This window comes from Pempheris klunzingeri, chromosome 15 (genome assembly GCF_042242105.1).
Source record: "Pempheris klunzingeri isolate RE-2024b chromosome 15, fPemKlu1.hap1, whole genome shotgun sequence".
NCBI classification, from domain to species: domain Eukaryota; kingdom Metazoa; phylum Chordata; class Actinopteri; order Acropomatiformes; family Pempheridae; genus Pempheris; species Pempheris klunzingeri.
In genome coordinates, this window is record NC_092026.1 from 7044328 (window position 1) to 7066992 (window position 22665).

The 22665-nt window shown below is 42.6% G+C and overlaps 3 protein-coding genes across 9 annotated transcripts in view; 1 reads left to right on the forward strand and 2 right to left on the reverse strand.

Moving 5' to 3' along the window:
* The window catches only part of LOC139214437 (myomegalin-like), a 37870-nt gene extending 29303 nt beyond the window's left edge, over positions 1–8567 (forward strand). For 2 of the 5 annotated variants that reach the window (XM_070845296.1, XM_070845291.1), the window contains 13 exons: positions 103–360; positions 454–585; positions 676–792; positions 880–1069; positions 1154–1275; positions 1572–1808; positions 1934–2035; positions 2272–2492; positions 2584–2727; positions 2929–3067; positions 3851–3897; positions 4146–4200; positions 5561–8567. In XM_070845296.1, the coding sequence (XP_070701397.1) occupies positions 103–360; positions 454–585; positions 676–792; positions 880–1069; positions 1154–1275; positions 1572–1808; positions 1934–2035; positions 2272–2492; positions 2584–2727; positions 2929–3067; positions 3851–3897; positions 4146–4200; positions 5561–5691 (1895 nt within the window). In that variant the 3' untranslated portion in view covers positions 5692–8567. The remainder of the gene's footprint in view (positions 1–102; positions 361–453; positions 586–675; positions 793–879; positions 1070–1153; positions 1276–1571; positions 1809–1933; positions 2036–2271; positions 2493–2583; positions 2728–2928; positions 3068–3850; positions 3898–4145; positions 4201–5560) is intronic. The other 3 variants (XM_070845293.1, XM_070845294.1, XM_070845295.1) reach the window with 3 other exon arrangements.
* A 292-nt stretch (positions 8568–8859) lies between these two features.
* On the reverse strand, positions 8860–14120 carry prkab2 (protein kinase, AMP-activated, beta 2 non-catalytic subunit). Of its 3 annotated transcripts, none has more exons than XM_070845466.1 (8): positions 14046–14120; positions 12823–13005; positions 12532–12689; positions 12301–12394; positions 11798–11909; positions 11271–11404; positions 11069–11137; positions 8860–10517 (listed from the first exon to the last, which is right to left on the reverse strand). In XM_070845466.1, the coding sequence occupies exons 2-8, from the start codon at positions 12979–12981 to the stop codon at positions 10440–10442; spliced, it is 804 nt and encodes a 267-aa protein (XP_070701567.1). In that variant the 5' UTR covers positions 12982–13005; positions 14046–14120; the 3' UTR covers positions 8860–10439. The 3 variants fall into 3 exon arrangements, with proteins under 3 accessions (XP_070701567.1, XP_070701568.1, XP_070701565.1); XM_070845467.1 differs by having other exon boundaries at positions 12823–13002; positions 13808–14112; XM_070845464.1 differs by having other exon boundaries at positions 13808–14112.
* Positions 14121–15577: 1457 nt separating this feature from the next.
* LOC139214862 (mitochondrial adenyl nucleotide antiporter SLC25A24-like) lies at positions 15578–20927 on the reverse strand. The gene is made up of 10 exons (XM_070845801.1): positions 20427–20927; positions 20170–20296; positions 19936–20023; positions 19677–19788; positions 18117–18275; positions 17873–18025; positions 17669–17776; positions 17330–17497; positions 16966–17116; positions 15578–16557 (listed from the first exon to the last, which is right to left on the reverse strand). The coding sequence occupies exons 1-10, from the start codon at positions 20604–20606 to the stop codon at positions 16379–16381; spliced, it is 1425 nt and encodes a 474-aa protein (XP_070701902.1). The 5' UTR covers positions 20607–20927; the 3' UTR covers positions 15578–16378.
* Positions 20928–22665: the final 1738 nt, after the last annotated feature.

Genomic DNA, 22665 nt, shown 5'->3' on the forward strand with positions numbered 1-22665 from the left:
GAAATTGTCAAAGACTTAACTTTCATAATATCTCCTGTTTGAAATGTCCAGTGACTGTTTTCACATCATAACTCACACACATCTTCGTGTGTCTGCTCACAGGCTTTGCAGTTCCCCACGACGCGGCTCTGTTCACTCTCACACCTGGTGCCCACAACCAGCACAACCTCTCCAGCTACAGCCAGCTATCCCATCATGCCTTTCAACAGTATCAGCTGGGTGGCATTCCTGAAGGCCACTCGCTGAAGTCTGACTCAGGCCTTGTGACAGGGGGAACCTTGTGGGACATGGAGAACATGGTTCAGCCTGTAGGAAGCTATTCTGGATCACCAGGACACCAGCAAGGAAGCAGCCATGCAGGTGTGACTCCATATTGTTATCTGCCCTATCTGCACTCATACCCCCATAGTTTAGTGATTCTAATGATTTAGTTTGTTTGCTGTTTGGGTTTAGGGGTACATTTAATAGAGGAGCACCTGCAGGAGGTGAGGTGTCTCCGCCAGCGTCTGGAGGAGTCTATTAGGACCAATGAGAGGCTCCGACAGCAGCTGGAAGAGAGACTGGCCACGACTGGGCGTGATGGAGGTACTGTTGCCCTCACACACTTTAGTAACACCAACACAGCAGCCACTGTTATTTCTGTCTCTAAAATAACTCCTGTCTTTTTATGTTCAGGGGCACCAACAAATATCTACATTCAGGGCCTGGACACAGTCACTCAACTGTCCAATGAGATCAGAGTCCTGAAGGAAGAGAACTTGAGTCTTCAGTCACGTCTGCAGGCCAGCACAGGTGCTTCATCTGAAAGCGAGCGTAAGTTGGAATGATTTTCTTCTGGAATATGTACATTAACCCATTTGGACTCCCTTCTTCCCTCAGACACATGTGAGGAGGTGGTGCAGTTGCGGGAGGCGGTGTTTACAGCACGAGCCCGCTTGAAACAAGCAGAGTTGGAGGCAGAGCAGTGGAAGGAGGAGCTAAGACGACTTCAAGCTCACAGCCAGGAGCAGGGGCAGCAGATACACGTATTAAGGCAGGAGCGGCAGGCCAGCCAGGAGAAAAACAACAGGTCGGTGTATTTGCTTGAAGTGTGTACATACAAATTGAGAAAGAAAGAAATTTTGTTTATTGTAATGTATCTTTATATTGTCAGGCTCCAGCATGAGGTGTCTCTACTGCAGCAGCAGCTGTGTGAGAGCAGAGAGCTCATCCACTCCCTGCAGAGTGAACTGCAAGTGTACGATCGAGTGTGTTCCAGCTCAAAAGCCAACAAGGGTCAGTCTTTTCATTGAGCTCTAGCGATGCTTAACACACTGCCCAGTCTAAATAAAGAATATTTTAATTTAAAGCCACTATGTGTAGGATTTCCTGTGGAATCATTTACTTTGGCGCCATCTGGTGACAGTGTTAAGGATGGCACTTAGGTTTTTCTGACACTGAGATGAAACTCCTCAAATGTTTCAAACTTTTATTGTATTGTGCTGGAGTTAAACCCTCTGAATCACCGGGAGCACTCAAGCAAAAGCACGTCCAGTCAGACTCTCCAATGGCTGTGTATTTTTTGTCTTCAGGCTACCTGTGTGAGCTCCCAGGTCTGCCAGTGGAGCTGGGGGAGCTGCTCGGGGAGGTGAGGAGTCTGCGAGCCCAGCTGCAAAACAGCGTCCAGGAGAACAGCGCCCTTAAACAACTGGAGCTCCACAAACAGCTGGAGCAGAAGCTTGGCGTCGGCTCTCCCCGGACTCCCTCCCTCTCTGCCCTCAGCGCCAGCCCTCAGAGAGAAAACTTCTACAGACGACAGCTGCTGCACGGTGAGGCGCAGCCCTCTAGATATGACACCAACATGTTACTAAACAAAATGTTCGTGAGGCTTAGTGTGCTGTGCTGTGGTTTGCTGTGTGTCCAAGCCTGGTTTATGTATCTGTGTGCTCCACAGACCCAGCCCCGTCTCCACCAGTCAGGGACATTGGTCTGTTTAACTGTGGATCTCCTGGTCCTCCCTACTCAGACCTGGACGACAGCCATAGTACTGCCAATGGTGTGACTAAAACTGTGCTGCATGACAGATTAAACAGTCTTTAATTTGAGGGCTGATTGTTAATAGACTGCAATGCTCTGTAACAATAATAACACTTTGTTTTTATTTTAATAAGCCTGACAGAATAGTGTTTTAATCACATCTGAACGCAAAGAAATTCACTCTTGCAATACAGATAATACAATAACAATCACTCCAGTCATTTCCAAAACACATTCTAGCTTCTTTATCTCCAGCAGACCCACTTGACCCTCACTCTGAGCTGGAGGGGGAGGCCCCCGACGGATCGTTCGCGAACCGTAATGGCCGCCACGCCATCGGTCACGTGGATGACTTCAGTGCTCTTCAGCAGCAGGTCCTCGAGGGCCGGAGCCTTGTCCAGCGCATGGAGATGACCCTGCAGGCCTGCCTCGGCCCTCCACTGCTGGAGGGCACCCAGAGGCAGAGCAGTGAGCTGGTGAGAGCCAAAAGGACAAAGAAGTAATTTCTTAACGAAGCAATGCCACTAAATCATTCATCTCAAGTATCTAACTGAGCTGTGTATGCAGGTCCTGGACTACGGATGTGTGAAGAGTCTGCTGTCCAACACCAAGACTCTGAGGCAGATCCTGGAGGAGGCGATGTCTCTGCTGAAGATGTTCTGGAGAGCAGCTCTGCCCAGCACTGATCCCTCCATCCAAAACCTTAAGAAGGTTTGGGACGCATGATATTCTATCTGATCTTATCTATAAGGCTGGTGATTTACTATATTTGCAGCATTTTCTACAACTGAGGCCTGACATACCTTTAATAGCGCTATAAAACCCAGACATGTTTAGTAAGAGAGCAGCAAAGCAAACTAACAAATGTCACTGTGTGTGTGTGTGTGTGTGTGTGTGTGTGTGTGTGTGTAGGAGCAGTGCATGCAAGAGGAGATCTTGTCCCTGAAACTGCGTATATCAGAGCAGGAGGAGGTTCTTAAAGGGACAATTCAGAGACTGAGGAGCACCAGCCGCACCAAGGAGAACATGGAGCACTTCATAGTCAACCAGTGTAAGTTGTTTCTGTGCATTTGTGTGTGTGAAAGAGAGAAAGAGAGAGACCATAAGAGAGACATCAGGTCAGATTCAACTATTTTAATCCTGCAAGCGCGATGATAGATGCAAAGTCTAAGGTGCCAGGACTGCACAGCTGTTTTTTCAATTTATGTATGTGCAGCAGTACAAAGAGCAAAAGTGCTGACCGAAGGTGAATATAGATGGGAGGGTGTGGTGATTAATGAATATGCTCTCAGCCAGTCACACCACTGGTCTCGTTGCTCTGAAACCGCCGAGCCAATCACAGTGAGGTATGGTGACAGCAACTCAACAGATGAAGAATCGTATTGTTGTCTGGATGATGCAGAGCACAACGATGTGATCACACAGCAGCACAAACCTGCAGCCAAAGCAGATGGTGTAGAGTTTTTAACCCGTTTTTTTTAAACAAAACATAGGACCCAGAGTGAGAGAGAAAAAAATGTAGGAAGGGCGAGTGTAAAACAAAAGACCTAATAAGGTATGAGTAAAGGAAGTGAGCTGGAGAGACTCTCAGCAGACCAATATTACTTTCCCCTTCTTGGAAGTGTAGAGAAACTCCAGGTTGGGGCCTGGACAGAAATAATAAACAAGGCAATTTATTGCACAGGCCTCTGCAGATTTCACACAAAATCACAAGACTGCTTCTCTAATCCCAGGTGCTAATGCAAAACGCCTGAAGGGAAGGGTGATATTTTAACTTGCTTTATTTAACTTACTTACTTACAATACAGAATTTTCTTTTTCTTGTTATTTGCAGTGTCAAGGACTCGTGATGTGCTGAAGAAAGCGAGAACAAATTTAGAGGTGAGCAAAAATCACTGCTTCAAATGGACCTTCACTTATCCAGGATATCATTCATAATGTAGATGATCTGTGTGCATACTCCACAGGCCACTGTATTATGTGTATCAGTACTGTACATTGTGATGTCTCTCGTGTCCTTACCTGAGTCTTTGGTATTTATGATGTAAATTCATCACTTGTGGCTTTTCTGTCCCACTTGTTCCTTCGTCCTGCATTTGCCTCTCCTTTCCACCTTTAAACCCCCCCAGAAGAATGAGCAGAGACTTTCCTCTCTAAGCTCCTCCTCTTCCTCTCCTTATGCTGGTAATTGTTTGACATCTTGTGATCTTGCAAATAGGTAGATGTTGTCCCAGATACCTGACTTTGATAGTTTATGCCTGCTGTTAAACCGTAAGTGTAAAAATAAATGTGATGGTCTGGGGCAGCTTTTACCTCCATGTGGTTTGGCCTTTTCTAACCATGCTGACGTCACTGCTTTGCCATCCTGTCTGACAGCAAACTTCATCTTGCTTTAACTTTCATTTAGCATTTTATGACATTTCTACTTTGTTAGAGAGAAAACATGGGAGACACCAAACAGAGCCGTGACCAGCACCTGTGTGTTTGATAACAGAATTTTTAAGCAAAGCTGGTTGAACGGAGGTTTTAAAAGACCATGAGCCTGAACTCACACACTTATCCACAAAGCCATCACTCCAATAAAGAGTTGTTTACTTGTACATGTGCCCTGTTCTAAGGTTGAGTCTATTTATAGGTCCAGACCCCCCCACAGTCAGCGCTGAAATAACTTCACACTTCATAGTTTCCATTCTGTGTGGATGTTGTCACAGTGTCATACACACAAATACATGCATGACAAAAAAAAAAAGTTTTACTGCTGGCCTTCAATCTCAGGATTGAGTCATAAACACCTAGATTCATTCACACCAGCAGGCACGTAGCACACAAGAGAAACACAGCAAGTGTGTGAGGGGCAGAGGATTTGGGTAATGGCATTGCTTATTGTCTACTCACTCACTCAGCTCTTCATCTGCAAGCACTCGTACACTCAATTAACATTGTGCACAGCAAACTACTTCTTGCCGTGGTGTTACTTGCTTTTAAAGGAATAGTTTTACATTTTGGGAAATACTCTCTTTGTTGCTGAGGGTTAAATGAGGGGAATACGAAGCTGCCGCCAGGAGACAGTTTGGCCAGCTTACAAAATCTGCTTACCTACACCCCTGAAGCTCAGTAATTAACAGTATACAAATAAATATAAGAATGTAAGATAAAGATATCTACAACACAAAACAGATATTGTAATAAAAAATTTACACTATCCGTTTTTAAAAATGAAAGAGCAGTGCAATAAGAGGTGCACATGTTAAAAAGTGAGCTTCAGCAGTGTTGGCAGGTGGATATCAGGCTAGCTGATTCCCCCTGTTTCCATTCTTCATGCTAAGATAAGCCAACCTCCTGGCTCCCGCCTCATATCAGCATACAGACATCAGAGGGGTATCAATCTCCTCACCTAACTCTCAGCAAGAAATCAAATACGCATATTTGCCAAAATGTTTAACTGTTCCTTTAACATTTCACTTCACCAGCAGTTTCTCAGTTTTTTCATTCTGTGTAAGGATCGTTGAATAATGACTTATTATCCTTTTGTTCTTAAATCCAGCTGAGGACCCAGGAGGTGCTGCCAGAGAGCAGCCTCCTGATCGCTGTTTCCTGAAGACCAGCGGCGCTTCCCTAGCTGCAGCCAATCAACGTCCAGCAGCAAGGAAGCGCAGCAGCCAATGCCTGCTTTAGACTTTTAAAGAACCAGCCTCAACGCCGCCACCACCTCTGACCTCTATGGTGAAACAGCCAAGACCCACCCCCACCCCCCTCCTTCTAGCCCTCCACACCAGCCTTTCCTATCCCCACCAACCTCCGCCCTGCCTTGAGAGTGCTTCCACCCTCCGCCCCCCTTCCAGGCAATACGTGCACAGTATAATCTGCACCTTGAGCCTTACCAAACTCCCTTCACCCCCTCGCCAATTTACTGCCACTCTCTACCCCATCCCATCACATGTATTGTCGTCTTTGAGTGATACAGTCAGCAGTTTGCCTTGTCGTGTGTGTGACAGAAGAAGGTGTTTGAAATGTGCCTCTGGTGGTTTCAGTGACGTGCGTCCTATGGATGGAGCTGGTTGAAGATGCTCCGAGACACTGATCTCAGACCAGGTGTGTGCTCTCAATCTGGCGTCAGTACAATACATAAAAACATTTTGGTTTCATTACAGAAACGTTCAGGGTGATTGTTCCTGATTTAAAAATTTATATTGGAGAATATTGAAAATATAAAAAATCAGTAAAAGTACCTGTATCACAGCCCCAGATCTGTATCTAAGAGCATCCTCTGGTAGCCAGACAGCCTGCGGACGGAATAGGTGTTTCGCGTATGTTTAATCGTGGCTTGTGAGAGGAATTCTGCACACACGTACACACATATGTATCTGTATGTGTGGTCGAAAACGGCTCACTCAAAGACATCCTCAACTCTGACTGCCACAGAAATGTCAGTTTACTACTCGTGGCGCTTTTATGAACAAGGAGACTTTTTTTTGCAAACGCAATGCAAAGAACAGGGACACCCACCACGTATCACTACACACAGTGGAGGAATGTAGAGGAGATGGGTGATCACTGCTAAGTAGTTGTGTATTAGCTGTAACTGTATTTGCGGAGGAAGCTTATGAATGGTATATCGGCCATAAGCCAAGGGTTATGAATAGCAGAACAAAAGCCAGAGAAAAGTTCCATTTTAGTCACAAGCCTCCTCTTATAGGCCCTAACGGTGCTTTTTGGCATCTATCTAATGAATTTGAAGTGCTGGATGAATCAAATTTAGGGGAGTAGGGACAATTAAACGCTCAAGGCTTCAATCAATCTGGTTGGTATTGATTTCTAAGCAGGATGTGTTAAAAAAGGAGGTTAAAGTGCTCAAATGGAACCAGGCTAAACACGCGTATTCAAGCTCCTCTGTAGGAGTTCTCATACGAGCATGTGCAATAATGATGTTGTTTCTTGAATGATCATGCTGCACCTAGTTATTATTTCTTTGCTTGACACTGGAATTATTAGTCACACTCACAATAAATTAGGACACTCTCAGTGTAATGATTGTACTTTTATCTAGAGTGTTGATGCATGACAGAGATTGTAAATGGTAAAATCTAAGCTTCGGAACAGGGGATTGCCAATACTTGCCAAAGTTTGAACTCTGAACTCTTTACTTGACTTTGACTTGCCTAATCCATGTGAATGACAAACCCAGGTCTGAACAGGCCGCAGGGATACCGAGGTGTCTTTTTCTCAGAGGGCCTCCAGAACTACAGAGATGGTAACCGTTAGACAGATGCTCCAGTTTATTTTGAATTGTGCGATGGAAATGAGCTCCTTTTTTGGACCAAAACTCAACAGAGTGGACTTTTGCCACAATGCCATATGCTATTGTCTTGATGTTATTTCTCTTGGTTCAGGCCGTCTCAGCATTCCCATGGCAATGGCAATATAGGTTATCAAGTTCTTTCAGGTGACGCAAACTTTGGCAGGCTACTGGTGGGATCATTGTTCTTTAATTCACTCACTTATAACAGTTTAACTCCACATTTAGTTTGATGTGTTTTATTGCTGTACATTTGCCATTTTGTGCTGTAAATACCCTGCTTTTCTTCTGTATGAACCTTACTTTTGTGTGTGTGTGTGCGTGTGTGTGTGTGTGTGTGTGTGTGTGTGTGTGTGTGTGTGTGTGTGCGTGTGTGTGTGTGTGTGAAAAAACATCCAACATTTGCTTTTTGCAAAGTTGATTTTCTGGGTAGCTGTGCAATAGCTTTATATCTTTTATTTTGATGTTAAACATCATTGTGTAGTACGTTTGCTACATTCACTTCCTGCAACATATGAGTTATATGCAGTGTATGTTAGAGGAGTGTGTCACTTTGAATCGATTAGTCACATAGACTGTGTCTGATAAGACATCACAAACTATGCCTTCATCATATCAAATTCACCAATCACAATATTGTTACCTATAACAAAGCTCTAATTAATGTTGCTTCGCTTGCCTTTAAATTTAGCTTGAGAGCATCTTTGATCTGCTCTCGGTGGTAGAATGGCCTTGAACCCGCGCTTGTCTACCTGAGATCGTCCAAATTAGGTTTTGTTTGCGCTCGAGTCTTCAGAAAAAGACAAAAGTTGCCAAGTATTTCAATAGAGGTAAAAAGTTTGATATTTCCTTGAAATCAAAGATGTTTAAAGGGAAAAGTTTTTAAGAATTGTCTTCTGTAAAAAAAAAAAGCCAATGTCTGGAAAGATTGTGAACCGCTGGATCCACAAAGCACCTTGTTAGAGCGTAAACAAAGCCTTTTAGCTATTTGTTATTATAAAGGGAATCAAACGGCAGTTTGAAACAATGTATTGATGGTCCTGAGTTGCGTATGTATATAGTGCTATTTGATTGGTGCAGCTTTTATGTGGTTGGAAAGCAGCTTTTTTCTGAGTTTGTGCATAATGAACTAGAAAGCCGATACAGGACTCATACGGATCCTGTCTCTGATGACAGTTAACAGTGTGATGTGTTGGCAAAAGTGTTATCAATGAAAGATTTTGGGAAAGAAGAAATAAAACACTTTAAAAGCTTGCGTGGTTTACTTTGTCTGAATGTTTTTAGTAGTTTGGATCCCTGCTAGCTTCTTGGTAGTTTTTTTGCCTTGGTGTATGTAAACAGTGATGTCACAGTGTACTGCCACACCCTGGGGTGCATGTCTACATCACTGCAGCAACTAGATTAGTAAAAGAATGACAGAAATGAACATTTTGTACAGAATATGTCCTTCAAAATATTTAAAAAATGGTTGAAAGTAAATAGTGTTTCTCCAGGACCAGGGTATATATTACTGGTTTCTTCTACCAGAAAGAAGAAAACGACAGGAATTAGGACCAGCGCGTCCTCTCTTTATTTGCAAACAAGTAAAACCTTGTACAGTAAATCATCACACTGGTTCTGCAAAGCATTTTAAAACATTCATGAAACGGCTGTAAAATTCAAGTTTTGGTTCGAGCCTTAAAACACCTCGTGGTGTCCTCGGCACTTGTCAATACTCCCTTATCATATCTGTAAAACTCTTTGGACAAAACTGCATGGCTTTCCTTACTTTCAGAGCGTCTAGTAGAACACCAACAGGATTTATAAAAGCCTGTTTTATAACTCTGGAGTGTATCAACTGCGGGTATATACTGTACTGTAAGTGCAGACGTTTCAACAGCACGACTTAAAATTGACCAAAAAAAAAATTACTTTCAAAGCCACCATACCTCAAAATACAGACTTATCTCTTATCTCAGATCTTAAATGGTTATACTGTAAAGAACACACATGTGAGCAAACTTTGTACAACCTTTAAATTCATGGCAACTATCCATCCTGACAGCCCTGTAAATTCAGCAGAAAGTGCACCTCTGATCTGCTTCTCAATGTGCAGACATTCAATACATGCAAAGCAGCAAGTTCTAACAGTCTATGGTTGAAACTGTTTGGGTCAGCACGCTGTGTGTGTGACTATACATGTAACACATGAATACGGTACATTGCTATCTGATAAACAAAAGTCAATACAGAGCCACACACACATAAAGCACTGTTTAGTTCACCTAAAAAAAGCACAAATTGGGTTCTATAGTCCAGAGAAGCTACAGTACACGAGTGGTCTGCTGCATAGTTAAAAGCTTATATCAACACTCCTGCTCACAGGATGGTAAAGTGCTCACTAAGTTATGTTGAAGTTGAAGGCAACAGCAGAACTAAACATTGACCTTTGACCACTATTCTCCACCTGGAAAGTGGTCTCCTCCTGTTGAAACACACAGGTACTCCATCTATAGCGACTTTCACAATACCAAAGCTGGAATCTTGGACTTGTTAGTAGTTAAATTCATGTTGTACATGAACTGGGAGAAATCCAACGCAATATGTACCACTGTTCGCTGCTGCATCATGTTTGTGCCACAAACAAAGTACCACACCTTAAAAAACAAACTGCTGATTCACATCAGTAACACTCAAAAGCCATCACTTTAGGAGAACATCCTTGAAATCGCCATGAAGGAAACTGCTCCCTCACAGATCACCCCCTTCCTTTGCTCTTTACATTAACAAAAAAAAACTTTAGCTTTACACACGGACATGCATATACTCACAAGGTGCACTAACACTCAAATACACACAGTGATTTAGTCAGTCTCTTATTTGTCTGTATTCGTCACAGGTAAAAGCCACAATATGGTTCTCATCTCCTACAGACAGCCTCCACACACACACTTCGCTACTTTTGTTCAGAGCCCTATGTAGACAGAAGTGCAACCTTTTAAGAACCAAGCCAGTCACAGCCTGTAAACTTGTTTCAGTGCAAGATTTGGCTAAATGTGATGATACAAAAACGAAACAAACAAAAAAAAAACAGCAGAGTACAAACATGCTGCTCTCTAAAAGCACCGTGGAGCACACAAGTTGAGATTTAGATAGGCTTGTAAAGCAGAGAAGTGACGTATTTCTTCTTGTATCTGTGAGTCGCACTCAGCACCATCACTCCATCCTACAGAGACAGAAACACAATACACAGGCAGGCTGACATGAGCAGGATCCAACCACAAACACAGATGCTTAAATTTGTGAAACCGGTCCACACAGCATGACGGAGAATAAAGAAACGTGATGTTAAATAATCTTGGAAACATGTATTTTGTTTGTACTTTGGTACAGAGGCTGAGAACTGCTGTGCTTGTTGTATTTTTTTTAATGCCGTTTTCTCAAGATAACAAATTACTTATTTCACAATCTCCAGATAAAAAAGCTTATTTCTTCATGATAACTGGTTCATTAATCTCATCAAAATATTCATGGTGCTAGCTAGCTAGCTTTTTGCAGGATTCAGGCAGGTACAGCTGACACAATAATATGCTAAACAGATGATTGCAGACACACATCGCTCACTGAACTAAAGCTATCTTACTAAATTACATTGTAATAATTATAGCCCAGAGAGATGAGAGAGATTCAAACCCCTCCGCCAAACTGGGTTGATTTAAAGTCGTGTGGTGCCACTAGCATCTGTAAAAGTGAGAGAAGTACTTCTGGTGAACCTACCTTTATCGAGAGAGCGTAAAGGTGGTTTAGCATGACGTGGTTGGGCTCAGGCAGCAGGGCAGGGTCACACTGCCACGACAAAGTTAGAGGAAGTGTTACAGACCACAGGGAAAAAGATAAACAACGGCAAAGACAAATCAAATCGAGGTCTGAGGATGTGTAGATGGGGAGAAGTGGCAACAGGAAAGATGGAGACACTAACAGATATATTGGTGTCCTTGTTGAGAATGACTTGAAGGAGGTGAGGAGGGAGTATAGGCGGGGCTTTGAAATGCTCCTCAGGTCTGAAGATGTACTGCTCCTGCCCATATGGACCTGGAGGAGAGCTGGACAGATCTGTAAACACACAAAACGGTCACCATTCACCATTCATAAAAACTTCTATTGCAAAGTACCTTTGTTAAGCTTTTATCAGTGTTTACTACTGGCCAATTTGTAACTAAAATTATCCATAAAAATGACAAACAAACACAACAATGATTGAATATTATATGTATATGGACACATCAGAAGCGATTTTGAACAATTTCTGCCGAGAAACTATTCAAATGAATTTCCCATACAATTCAATGCTATCCTTGTCCGACCTGTGTTGAAGCATAACAAAAAAGCAGATGGCAAGCTCAACAAAGAAAAAGAAAATACACTTTTACAATAATTTTTGTTGCTAACTGCTTGGCTAAAATAAACAGTATAAACAGTGCAACAACATTTAGGACATAGGCTGACCTGACGTATCTGACTCCTGAGAGTCAACCTGCAGGGCGTCAAACACCTCAAAGTCGGACTTCTTCACCTGGATCAGGTTGTTGATGGTACCGAGCTGGCTGGTTATAACTGGCTGCAAAAGAGGAATGTTCCAAGAGTAAGTAATGATGAGTTATTATCTAGAACACACCCCAGGTTTTTAGAAAAGGCTTTGATGACTATGCTCTGGGTGCGGTTGCATTTACACAAGGATTTTAAATAACGTACAGCAATGTTTGCATGGTTCTCTGACCAAATTCCATGACAACAGCAACACCGCCAACATCAGTCAGCACTTTAAAGTTACGAAATGAGATATGCTTATCTGTTTCTTAATGAAATTTGGGGTTAAGGGAAAACATTCAGAATCCATGTGCAAAAGTACATACATGATAAAAGAGTTTTTCACCACATTTTAATCTAAGTGTTATAAAAAAGAACTTAATAAACAGGTGTAGTTGTAACATGACAATGACACTATGTACCTCTGAAGCATCGTGGACCCACTGTCCATCGACAAAAAACTTGTACTGGTGCTCTCCTTCTGGCAGGTCCAGGATTGCTACAAAGTCATTGTGGCTTTGAAGAGAGGAAAAGAAAGTATTAGTGCATTAGTGGGCTTGATGCCCAGTTAAAACTATCTCACACAGTTGAAGCAACTATGTGTGAGACATTTACAGCAGGCTGAATAAAGAAGAAAACAAAACACTGCTTACCTTTTATTTAGTGGTATCTTTGTGCTCCAGTTATTGAAGGAACCAGCTATGTAGACCTCCTTTCCCCCTCCACCCCAGCGGATGACAGTGGGTCGAGCTTGAGGACCAGTTTTCACCAAGTCATCCAGATCTGGGGTGAATTCTTTCTCTCCTAATGCCTAAAAGCAATTAATTGATACCATCAACTATAAGATTCTTTTGAATAATCATAGCAATCAGCATAGAAATCTGACAGGTATTCCTGCAGTGCACACAGTACAATAATCTGCATTTCTGTTCCTCCAGCAGTACCTTGGACTCTGGCCCGTGGGTGTTGAAGATGTTGGGGTCATCTGTGCTGTCCACCATCTTGCTGCTGGGTTCTTGATCTTTGTGACTGCCGCTGCTGTCTGAGCGTTGGGCCTTGGCTCCATGGCGATCTCCAGCCACCCTGTCACTCGTGTTACCCATAATGCCTCACTATTTATAGTGCTGCTGAAAAGAGAAGACAACTTCTTAAATGCTTGGGGACAAGCCAGAAACTAAGGGATCCTAATGTTTGTATAATGTAGGTATTTAGAAACTAGAAACAGATAAAATGCAGCATAGACTGGGACCCAGAATCAGTGCTGAACAACATAATATCTGATGTTTTTTAATACAACAATAGGGCAGTAGCTTGAAGAACCCCTTGATGTTTTGGTGTGTATGTGCTTGCTTTAATTTAAGACCACAGTGATCAATATAAAACTTTGACACTAGTCAAAGCAGATTACAAATAAGACACCAATAGGTCCAAGATTTCAATATATTGACAATAATAATCATGGCCAAGCCCCAGTTTGTGCCACTTATTCTTGTTTAAATCTGTGACAGTGTAAAGCAGCCTATTGTGACAGCAAATACACAAACGCTAAGTGTGATATGAGGCCAACTTAAAACAGCAAACACCATCTTAACATTTTCCAGATACATCAAATACAAACATGACAAACCGCATTTCCCATAAGGCCTATAGAAAGGCTAAAGGGTTTGTCGATAGTCTGGACAGCCTCAGACACAAGCAAATAACTCCAGCAGTGTCTCCCACTGTGAACCTGCAGCAGATCAAACTAAAACCACCGCTTCCCGTTAATGCAGCCTGACATGGACACAGCTAGCACACCACGGTCCGTTAACGCCCACTGAAGGTTAGCTAGCCACTTCACGAGCAACAAGTTTTCACCCCTCAGACTAAATAATACACGCAACTGGCAGCACTAAGTACATATGGCTTGCTAACTTAGCTGTAACCTACCAATGTCTCCCCGCTGGCAGCTGTGGATCTCTTTGACAGGAGAATATTTTTAGCCGCCGCTTGAAGTTAGCTCGATGCTAGCTGTCACTGTCTAACAACCAGCGAGCTGTTAGTTACAGCGTCAGGGTCGGAGATAAAAAGGCGACGCAGACTTCACCACTTGGAAAACGATAGAGCCAGCGGGCTCACCGACAGCAGCTGGTGTTACCGTGTAGTTTGTTGTCAGGAGGGGGCTCACCGACAGCAGCTGGTGTTATCGTGTAGTTTGTTTTCAGGAGGGGGCTCACCTCTCTCTGACCACTGCAGCGCGACGGTGCCCCAACTACGGTGTGCGGCGAGGACCAAAATTAGTAGGACGTATTGGGCAGGAGACATGGGGCCAGGATATTGGTGACAGATGCAAAACAGACACGGCGACACTCATTTGTATTTAATTCAGTGGAATTGTAAAATGGACATGTTTTTATTTCAATTACATTCAAGCAGCAGAAAACGTTTTGTTATATTGATGGCCTATATAAACATGTTAATGTCAATGTGAACACAAATATGGATGTTCATGGTGTCCATATTTCTTAATTGACAAATCGTTAGGTTAATCTTTGCAGGTGATGTTAGGAGGCCCTGCTTAAGGAAGACTGAGACAGACACCCGTTGACTGGCCTCACCACCCTCACTGTGCTCCAGTCCTCTTCTTGGAACATTATGAACCTCCAATTAAGGCATATGTGGTGTGATACTTCCTTTGCTACAGGGAGGATTCAGTTAAAAGCCTTATTATTATTATTATTATTATTATTATTATTATGTGTGCATGATATGCAGATAGATTAACTGTGTCATTTCCAGAATCATTTGACCATCTTCTTAATGTTATTCTGAAAGTTTCCCCACAAATTTCTGGACCCATTTGTATTAAGAATGAAACCAAATTCAAATAGTTGCGAGAACTTGAGACTTACACCATGATGTTAATTGAATACTTTGTCACAGTATCTCTATCATCCATTGGTGTTCATTTTAACTCCATCTTACTAATTTTTATTGTGCCAAATAGAATCAGGTTTGTTGGCCTATATTGCGGAATTAAACCTGTTTAATAACCCCAAACTGACATGACTAATAAAAACCTTTGGTCTAAAATGCTACTATGATCTAGTTTACTTGTATTTTACTGACACACACCAATACCTCAAGTTTCAGTCTTGCATGGAAATGTTTCCATGTTTTGTCTTTATTAGCCTCCAGGCGGAGCTGTTAACATATCTCAGTGATCTTTAAACCAGAGATCCCCAGAGTCCGAGGAGCTGAACTTAACACCACAGAAAGTGTGTAAGCTTTCTAGCAAGTTTCCACATGTTCAGGTTATCGACTATTAAATCGAGACCAGTTTTAGTTTCTTAAAATCCACATTAATTTAACTATTAATAAGGACAAATGGCTGATTGTCATCTTTCTAGTCGATAAAGTGGACACGTGGACATAGTGGTTGGTGGCTGTGTGGAAGAACAAGTAGAAAAACGTTAGATGCAACAGTATTGTGTGGGTGTATGTGTGTGTGTTTAAGGGTTGGAGGTCTTGATCTGCTGAAATGAGAAGTGACACAAGACAAAAAACATGCTCCATCAGTCCAATGACCAGTTGCTCTTTTCTGATAAATGCTACTATGTAACGGACTTGTAACCATCATCCATAAAATAAATCCATAAATAAACATAACTGAAAACAGATATATATATAGATATCTATCTATCTAGAGAGAAAGAGAGAGGGAGTAAAAAAAACATCTCTTATTGTCAGGAAGTTAACATCGCATGGCTGTAAGGCACATTTAAACAATTAGCAAACAGCACACAGAATGTGGAATTAGTGATTTTCACATTGCACAAGATGCCTGTGTTTTCATGCACAGTATTCCAGTGTTAACAAGTTATTGATTTTTCAGGGACGGTTATTTTTAGTTACCAGCTGCTGACTGTAGCACTGTTTGTCTGCAGCTGATGTCACTCCAGGGCAGGTGTTTACAACTAAGTGTAAAATTACCTCCAGAGGGTGTGGACTTAAGACTTTAAACTGACAGTGTCATTTTTCAAATAAGACCTTTACCTCTGCCGTGTATTCTCATTGGATAGTCTCGAGTGTTCTCTGTAGAAATATTTCTTTTATTACTAAAAAGCACAACAGTATGTCCCATTGAGCTACCATTTTGGTTCGATCACAGTCTTTTAAGAATAACAGTAGGATGGATTTATTAACCCATTATGTATTCTCTTAAATTCTAAGTTTGCACTATCTTTTTGTCAAACATTGTTATGGTGTTACAGTGTAAGTGTATGTGTAACAGTAGGATAAGAATTAAAACATGCTCACCACAACTGATAAATGCTTCAGCTACCAACAGACAGACCTTAGTGGGATACATAGTTTTTCATCCACTGAGCTCCTGTGCCAGCTGGTGGAAGTCATGCTCTATATGTTAACTGTCTGTCTGTTTTCTTGGAGTTATTTCAGCCATTTTCAAGTCTGACAAATCCAGTAAATGGTCCTTTTTTCATTTGCGTGCAGGGATCATTAGGAGATTCCTAACCCGGTCTTCATGTACTCGTAAACCACGTAGCTGATGCTGACAGCAGGGATCACTTTCATGAAGTTTGGCAGGATGCCCCGGTAGAGTCCAAAAAAGCCATCTTTGGCTACAATCTTCTTCAGCAGGCCAGTCATGGAGGACCGGTCTGACGCATCCAGGGACGCTGGAGTGAAAAAGTAAGTTAGGGAGGAAGTGTTGCACCTGAAAGCATGCTTTTTATTCTTTGTACTGTGTGGAGGGAGCAATGCTGGGCACCATTTAAAGCTCCAAACACACAGCGTAAGAGGTAACTACTGACAATCAAATACTTTAATACAAAGAATAGCTGTAGATTGTTATGGGTAAATTCGTGTGTGTATGAATGGGGACAGGGATGCCCTTCTCCACTGCAGGCCCACTTACATAGTGTGAGCTCTAACTGAAGTGTGTGTTTACAGAAAACACTGGGTACCTTTACAGAGCTTTGTCACCACATAAACATCCTGCCTATCATGAAAAATATCATGCACCGTGTAATCACGTGCCATGTGAGTTTTGTCATCACTGTTATCAAATGTCAGACTGAGTTTACCTTGTGCCTGCATGCGAGTGCGTACGAGTGCGAGAGGATAACTGGCCAGCTGGCCACAGGTGCTAGAGATGGTCCCACAGGCCACCAACACCAGAACGCCGGGGTTAGCTGAGTCTTTGGAGTGGTACGACAACCAGGCATTCTTCAGACTCTGAGGATCAGGAGAAAGGTGACAGGAGATTGGAAAAATGGAACTACTGTACATCAGCGCAGCACAAAGATTAATTTCTCTGATTGAATTCAATGCAGCCCTGAAATCCAGGATGAACGGGTGCACCACGCATGCAAATTAGTTAATTTAACAAAGTGCGCTCTGTTGTGAAATATGACTTCAGGGGCAGATTACGTCACACAGCCTGCATACCTCATAAACGGCGAGGTCTATCCCAGCGTAGGGAATGATGCCCACTAAGTTTGGAATGTAGCCCTTGTAGAAAGCTTTGACGCCCTCCTTCCTCAGGATCTTTTTGGCACAATCAAACATTCCTGAATACTGGCCAGTCTTCCTCAGGGTCAGTCTGGTTTTCAATACCTTAAAGAGAGAAAGTACAAAAGGAGAAAAAAAAACTGAGGAACAGATTCTTTGGATGTTTGAGGTATCTCAAAGTTATGGGAAAAGCTTCAAGAAGCGGACACCATTTTATTTCAATGCATCTTGTGAAGGGGACTGTATGATGAAACAGTGATGCAATAGCTGTCTCACCTCCATTGGGTAGATGGCTGTCTGTGCTGTGGCTCCAGCCAGAGAGCCGGCCATAAACCTCTTGTGTGTCTCAATCTTCTTGCCCTCTGATGATAACAACTTCTTATACTACAGCGAACATGCAAATGGAAAGAAAATAAAGAAGCTGTATTCCAGATATTTGTAATGTTAAAACAGTGTGATGTGAACAGCTCAGTCCCTTACTTGTTCATATGCCATGAATTTGATTGCTGTCTCAGGAGCAATCTTTAAAACATTGATCCCATTTCCCCTCCACAGTGAAGTCAGACCGCCCTCTATGATCATCTGTTTGAAGCCGCCGATCAGGCTTATCCGGTTGGTCTTCGAAGAATGAACCTGCAGTACAAATATTACACTTTACAGCTGACAGTTTAACCCTGTGTTAACCTTCCCTCCACGCGTGCCCATCTTCTTCCACATATTTCACCTGCATGAAGACTTTCATTCTGTCCAGGGGGGCAGTCCCGGTGCGGGAGATGGCCCCAGCCACCGCACCCGCAACAAGCTGCTTCCACCAGCCACCTGAGCTCTTTTCCTCCTCTGTGAATTCATCTGGGATGGCAAGACTGTCACCTATGTCCAGCACCTGGTGGTATAAACACATTTTCAATGAGTACTGATTGATCAGGGGACACGTCTATTGGTCATTTACTCAGTGGTGTGCGGCTCTGTGGCCATAATAAATACTGTAAGATGTCTCAGATCAGAATTTGTTACGACCCAAAAGATGATGAGGGGAGGTAACAATAGAATAACGGCGGGAAAAACAAATTGATGAGTAGAAAACAAATACTTATTCAAGTAAACCAAAAAGATTACACAACTTAAAGCAAGCTCAAAAGCTGAATGCCACTAATCAACTGAGGAAAACTTAACACAAACAACAAAACCACTGCAGGCTCCACTGCCACTGGGAAACCTATTGCGTCACAAACACCACACTGGTGTTGGCTGAATGAAGGAGGGGGAGAGAGTGGATGTAGCACTCCCCTGCTTCATATACACTCACTGGAGTGAGGGACACCTGTTGCACCTCTAGTGCAGAGGACGAACCTGTGGGGAGAGAGAGAGAACCAAGACACCAGCCCACACACATATACGTGGGACAGAATTATTTAGCCTTTCTGAGCATGTATCACTCTCAGGAAGGCACAAGTCACATAGTGTCTGTTCATATGGTTGTCACTGTGACAAAAAAAAACTCCCCTACAAGCCTACAAGCACTTCTCCCTTTGAGGCCTATTTTCACAGTGATGCAGCAACTATTTTTCAGTCTTGCCAAACTGTAGAGAAGGCAACATTAACAAAACCTTGAGCTAAGGTTTCAAGGAAATAAAGACATTGTGGCTGTAATATTGGGTAAAACTTGTGCAAGATAAAGGTCACGCGAGGAGGAAAAGCTGCGGGAGTTGTTTGTTGCAACAAACAAACAATGAATTGAGATCCTTGTCCTTTAGGGCTGCTTGTGAAATCCTAATCACCGAGCTGACTAAATCCCTCAGATAAACGTGTCCAATGTTTTTCCAAAAGCATGGAGGCGTCTGTGCCAAACATGCTGCAGTGACAATTTAATGCAACTCTGCAGGGAAACACATAGCTGTTAGCTATACATTTATGGCATGAGAATGCAGTTGTGACTGGTTTTGTTATCTATAACACCATAAATGTGCAGTGCAGTGCAGATTCAGATCCATGGTCTATGAGGGGAGGCAGTGTTTCACCCATGATAGAGCACATATCTTGTCAATGACATCTTTATACGCACTAAGACGAAATGGAGGAGCAAGCTGAGGGAAACAGAGCGTCGTGCTGTGACCTAATTATGTTGACCGGTCTAGTTTTTCAGAGCTGCTGCCAAAGTATGGACCGCAGAGAAAATCCATAATATCCAACACAAGAGGACTGCACGACATGTGAGTTATTCCACTGCAGCTGGATTCGTCTACAGAGTGCATCTGGGGGGGATTTGCGAGTGCATGTCTCGTACCGTGGAGTGTTTCCAGTAGCGTATGATCTCTTCCAGGTTGTGAGCAGGACATAACAGGAAGTGTTCTCTCCACTCGTTCCAGTCCACCATCATGGTCCCATCGATGTCCATACTAAGGAAGCAGAGACACCTCTTAATCTATGAACTGTCAACACACTATGATGCATCCATTATAATAAGCACATGCAGAGATTTCATTAACACACAAGCAATATGTCTGTTCATATTGTAAATAGAAACATAGAAAAGGAGGTCAAACCTCTGTAGTATCTTCAGGGAATTCTCTCTGCTGATATCTATACCCAGCTCTGCAAGGGACTGCTGGATCTCTGAGGCATCAATCCGCCCTGACACAACATAAAAACCTCTACTTAGACATGCTGCAGTGTAAACAGCGGATAGGTGGTTTTGTAAACAGTGGCTGGCATGTGTGTCATTATGTGTGAGGACTCCAGCCAAGTGTTCTACAGCGAGGCAGCTCCTGCATTCCTACCATCGTTGTTCCTGTCCAGACTCTTGAACGTCAGCCGCAGCTTCTTCTCGTGCTCCTTCAGGTATTTGGAGAACTCGTTGAAGTCGAGACTCCCATCTTTGTTTTGGTCACCAGAGGACACAATTTTCTGCAGAGAGGAGATCAAACCGAGTCACACGCACAGGCAGCCACACAGTCACGCTTCTCGGGTGTTTCATGCAAATCGAGCAGGCCAAGCACTGAAACTCACGTCCCCCCCCCTTCCCCTGAGGTCTTACCTGTGCAGCACCTTGGCGGAATATACCCATTGCCTTGAGGCCCGCGCGTAATTCAGCGACGTCCACCTTCCCATCTTTATTGGTATCAAGCCTCTCAAACAGGTCCTGGTATGACCTCTCACTGCCGGCATCCCAGCACCGCGCATTTGATAGTAAAAGCGTCCGTAACGTCTGATACATGGTGGCGCTGATGTGAACGCAGCGTCCAGACGAGTCGTCCTGCGGTCAGGAGGTGAGTATTAATCCATCCTGAAAACCAGCCACCAACCCCGCTAAAATCCAGATCCGAGCTCGGCGTCAGCGCTGTAAAGAAAAAGGGTTTCTGTGACTTTATTTTGCAGGCTGTCCCGTGTGGAGCTCTCTCTGGTCTGCGTTACGAGGGAACTGCAGCAATTGAGGGCGGAGCCACGAGGGGCTACGTTGCTACTCGACGTTTTCTACGGAAAAGCAGGAAAGATGGTAAAATTGAAAAAAAGTGGTGAAATAAATAATCCCCGGATTAACCATATGCACAATCCGGTTAATCCCTCAACTACTGGATTTCCTCATCTGTTTTTTTTGTAACCCTGTTCCGTGTGATATGTTGCGGTGCATTTCAGAGGAAATGTTATCTCCTCATCAGGCACCGTGTCAGTAGAAACACACAGTGTACTATTTCCTACAGCACAGCGCCGCTGCCCGCCACCAGAGGGCGGTGTTCCCCCAAACAAAGGGTGGTGCACACATACACTGTATATTTAAATCTGTTTAAACGACCCATGGGTGCACACAAGATGAAGAGTCAGGGGTCCTGTATGTGGCAATAAATGATAATTTAATTTTTTTTGTTACCGGTTAGTATGTATAACTGACTGTCAGCTCAGGGCTCATTTCTGAGTCCTTTAGTACAATTTGAAGGCACTTCTGCCTTAGTTGGTGTTTTAGTGAATTAATAGCCCATATTTATTGAGTGTTTTATGATCTTTAACTACCTATCAGCATGGCTGGGTTTGGATTTTTTATGCCAAACCTTGTGGACATTTCCCCCCTTATTTTTAACTAGTGGACAGTTTGTAAACGACTGTATGATGCATTGTTATTAGACTGAACTACCCAACAGCACATACATACAACATAATTTTGCTGCTTACATGTTAATGCATCAATAAGAAAAGTCCAGTAACATACTGTGTGTATGACACTATGTGTAGGTTCATTCTGTTGGCATTTAGGCACATTTAGCTGATAATATGTCTGTATGTTTAATTTACCAATGTAAGACTTTCACTTAGCTGACCGGTTCTTCCTGTTTAGACACAAAATATTCACACACAAAAACAGTAAACAAATGAGATGCGAGGTTTCAATTTTAATTCCAATGTCATTCGAACCATGAAATTAAGCAAACTGAGAAGGTATTATAATCTATGAATATATATTCTGTGTGTGTGGATGTGTTCAACATTCTGAAAGTGTAATATACTACTAATAATTTAGTATTGTAACACGTTTCTGAGGATTGCAAAATGCTTATTTTGCACTTCCTCTTTTTGTCATACGCTGAATGATAGATATCCTTCTTCTATTTGTCTCACTTCTCTTTTATAGTCGTTTGTGGTCACATGGGAACCGTGTCACATCAGTACATTAACCTGCTGTAACTCACGTTGGTGACATAGAAAATAGTATTTCTCCTCAGTGTTTGAATGAATTTCAGCCAGGCTAAAGCATGAAGTATATGTCCATCATAGTAATGACATGTATTTCTCTTATACTGGCTGGTTTGCCATCAGGCAGTACACATTTAACATGAAACACTATTTTCTTTAAAAGAGAAATACCTAATGACACAGAACACCAGTCCCTCTCCAAATACGACGTTTTGCTTCAGATATTATGTATCAAGACAACATTAATGAGGAATTTACTTGTTCATTTTTCATTCAGTCAGTCAGTGTATATGCTGTTTTAAATGGTAGATTATAACTTTAGAGCTCTGTCATATGATTTACTGACTATTTAGATATAGTATGTGTACTTGTTGTCAGTTGTTATTATCATCATTGCTGGTTTCATTGTTATTGATTCTTTTTAAATTTGTGTTCTCCTTTACCTTAGATTTTTACCTACATGTTTGTATTACATTATAATGCAATATCTGTTTGTGTGGAGCCCAGGAAGAGTAGCTGCTACCTTCCTCGCGTCTAATGTAACTAATCCAATAAATCAATGAAAAATAATGTCCCTGCAGCTTCTGTCC

What these genes read in the sequence shown, in the direction of transcription:
- prkab2 (XM_070845466.1), bottom strand. Translation starts at nt 12,981, where the DNA reads ATGGGTAACACGAGTGACAGGGTGGCTGGAGATCGCCATGGAGCCAAG. An exon ending in AAGATACCACTAAATAAAAG is followed by an intron (nt 12,395 to 12,531) that starts GTAAGCAGTGTT and finishes CTCTCTTCAAAG; the next exon opens with CCACAATGACTTTGTAGCAA. An exon ending in TCAGGAGTCAGATACGTCAG is followed by an intron (nt 11,405 to 11,797) that starts GTCAGCCTATGT and finishes GTGTGTTTACAG; the next exon opens with ATCTGTCCAGCTCTCCTCCA.
- LOC139214862 (XM_070845801.1), bottom strand. Translation starts at nt 20,606, where the DNA reads ATGTATCAGACGTTACGGACGCTTTTACTATCAAATGCGCGGTGCTGG. An exon ending in TCTGGACAGGAACAACGATG is followed by an intron (nt 20,024 to 20,169) that starts GTAGGAATGCAG and finishes ATGTTGTGTCAG; the next exon opens with GGCGGATTGATGCCTCAGAG. An exon ending in GAATGAAAGTCTTCATGCAG is followed by an intron (nt 18,026 to 18,116) that starts GTGAAATATGTG and finishes TTTGTACTGCAG; the next exon opens with GTTCATTCTTCGAAGACCAA.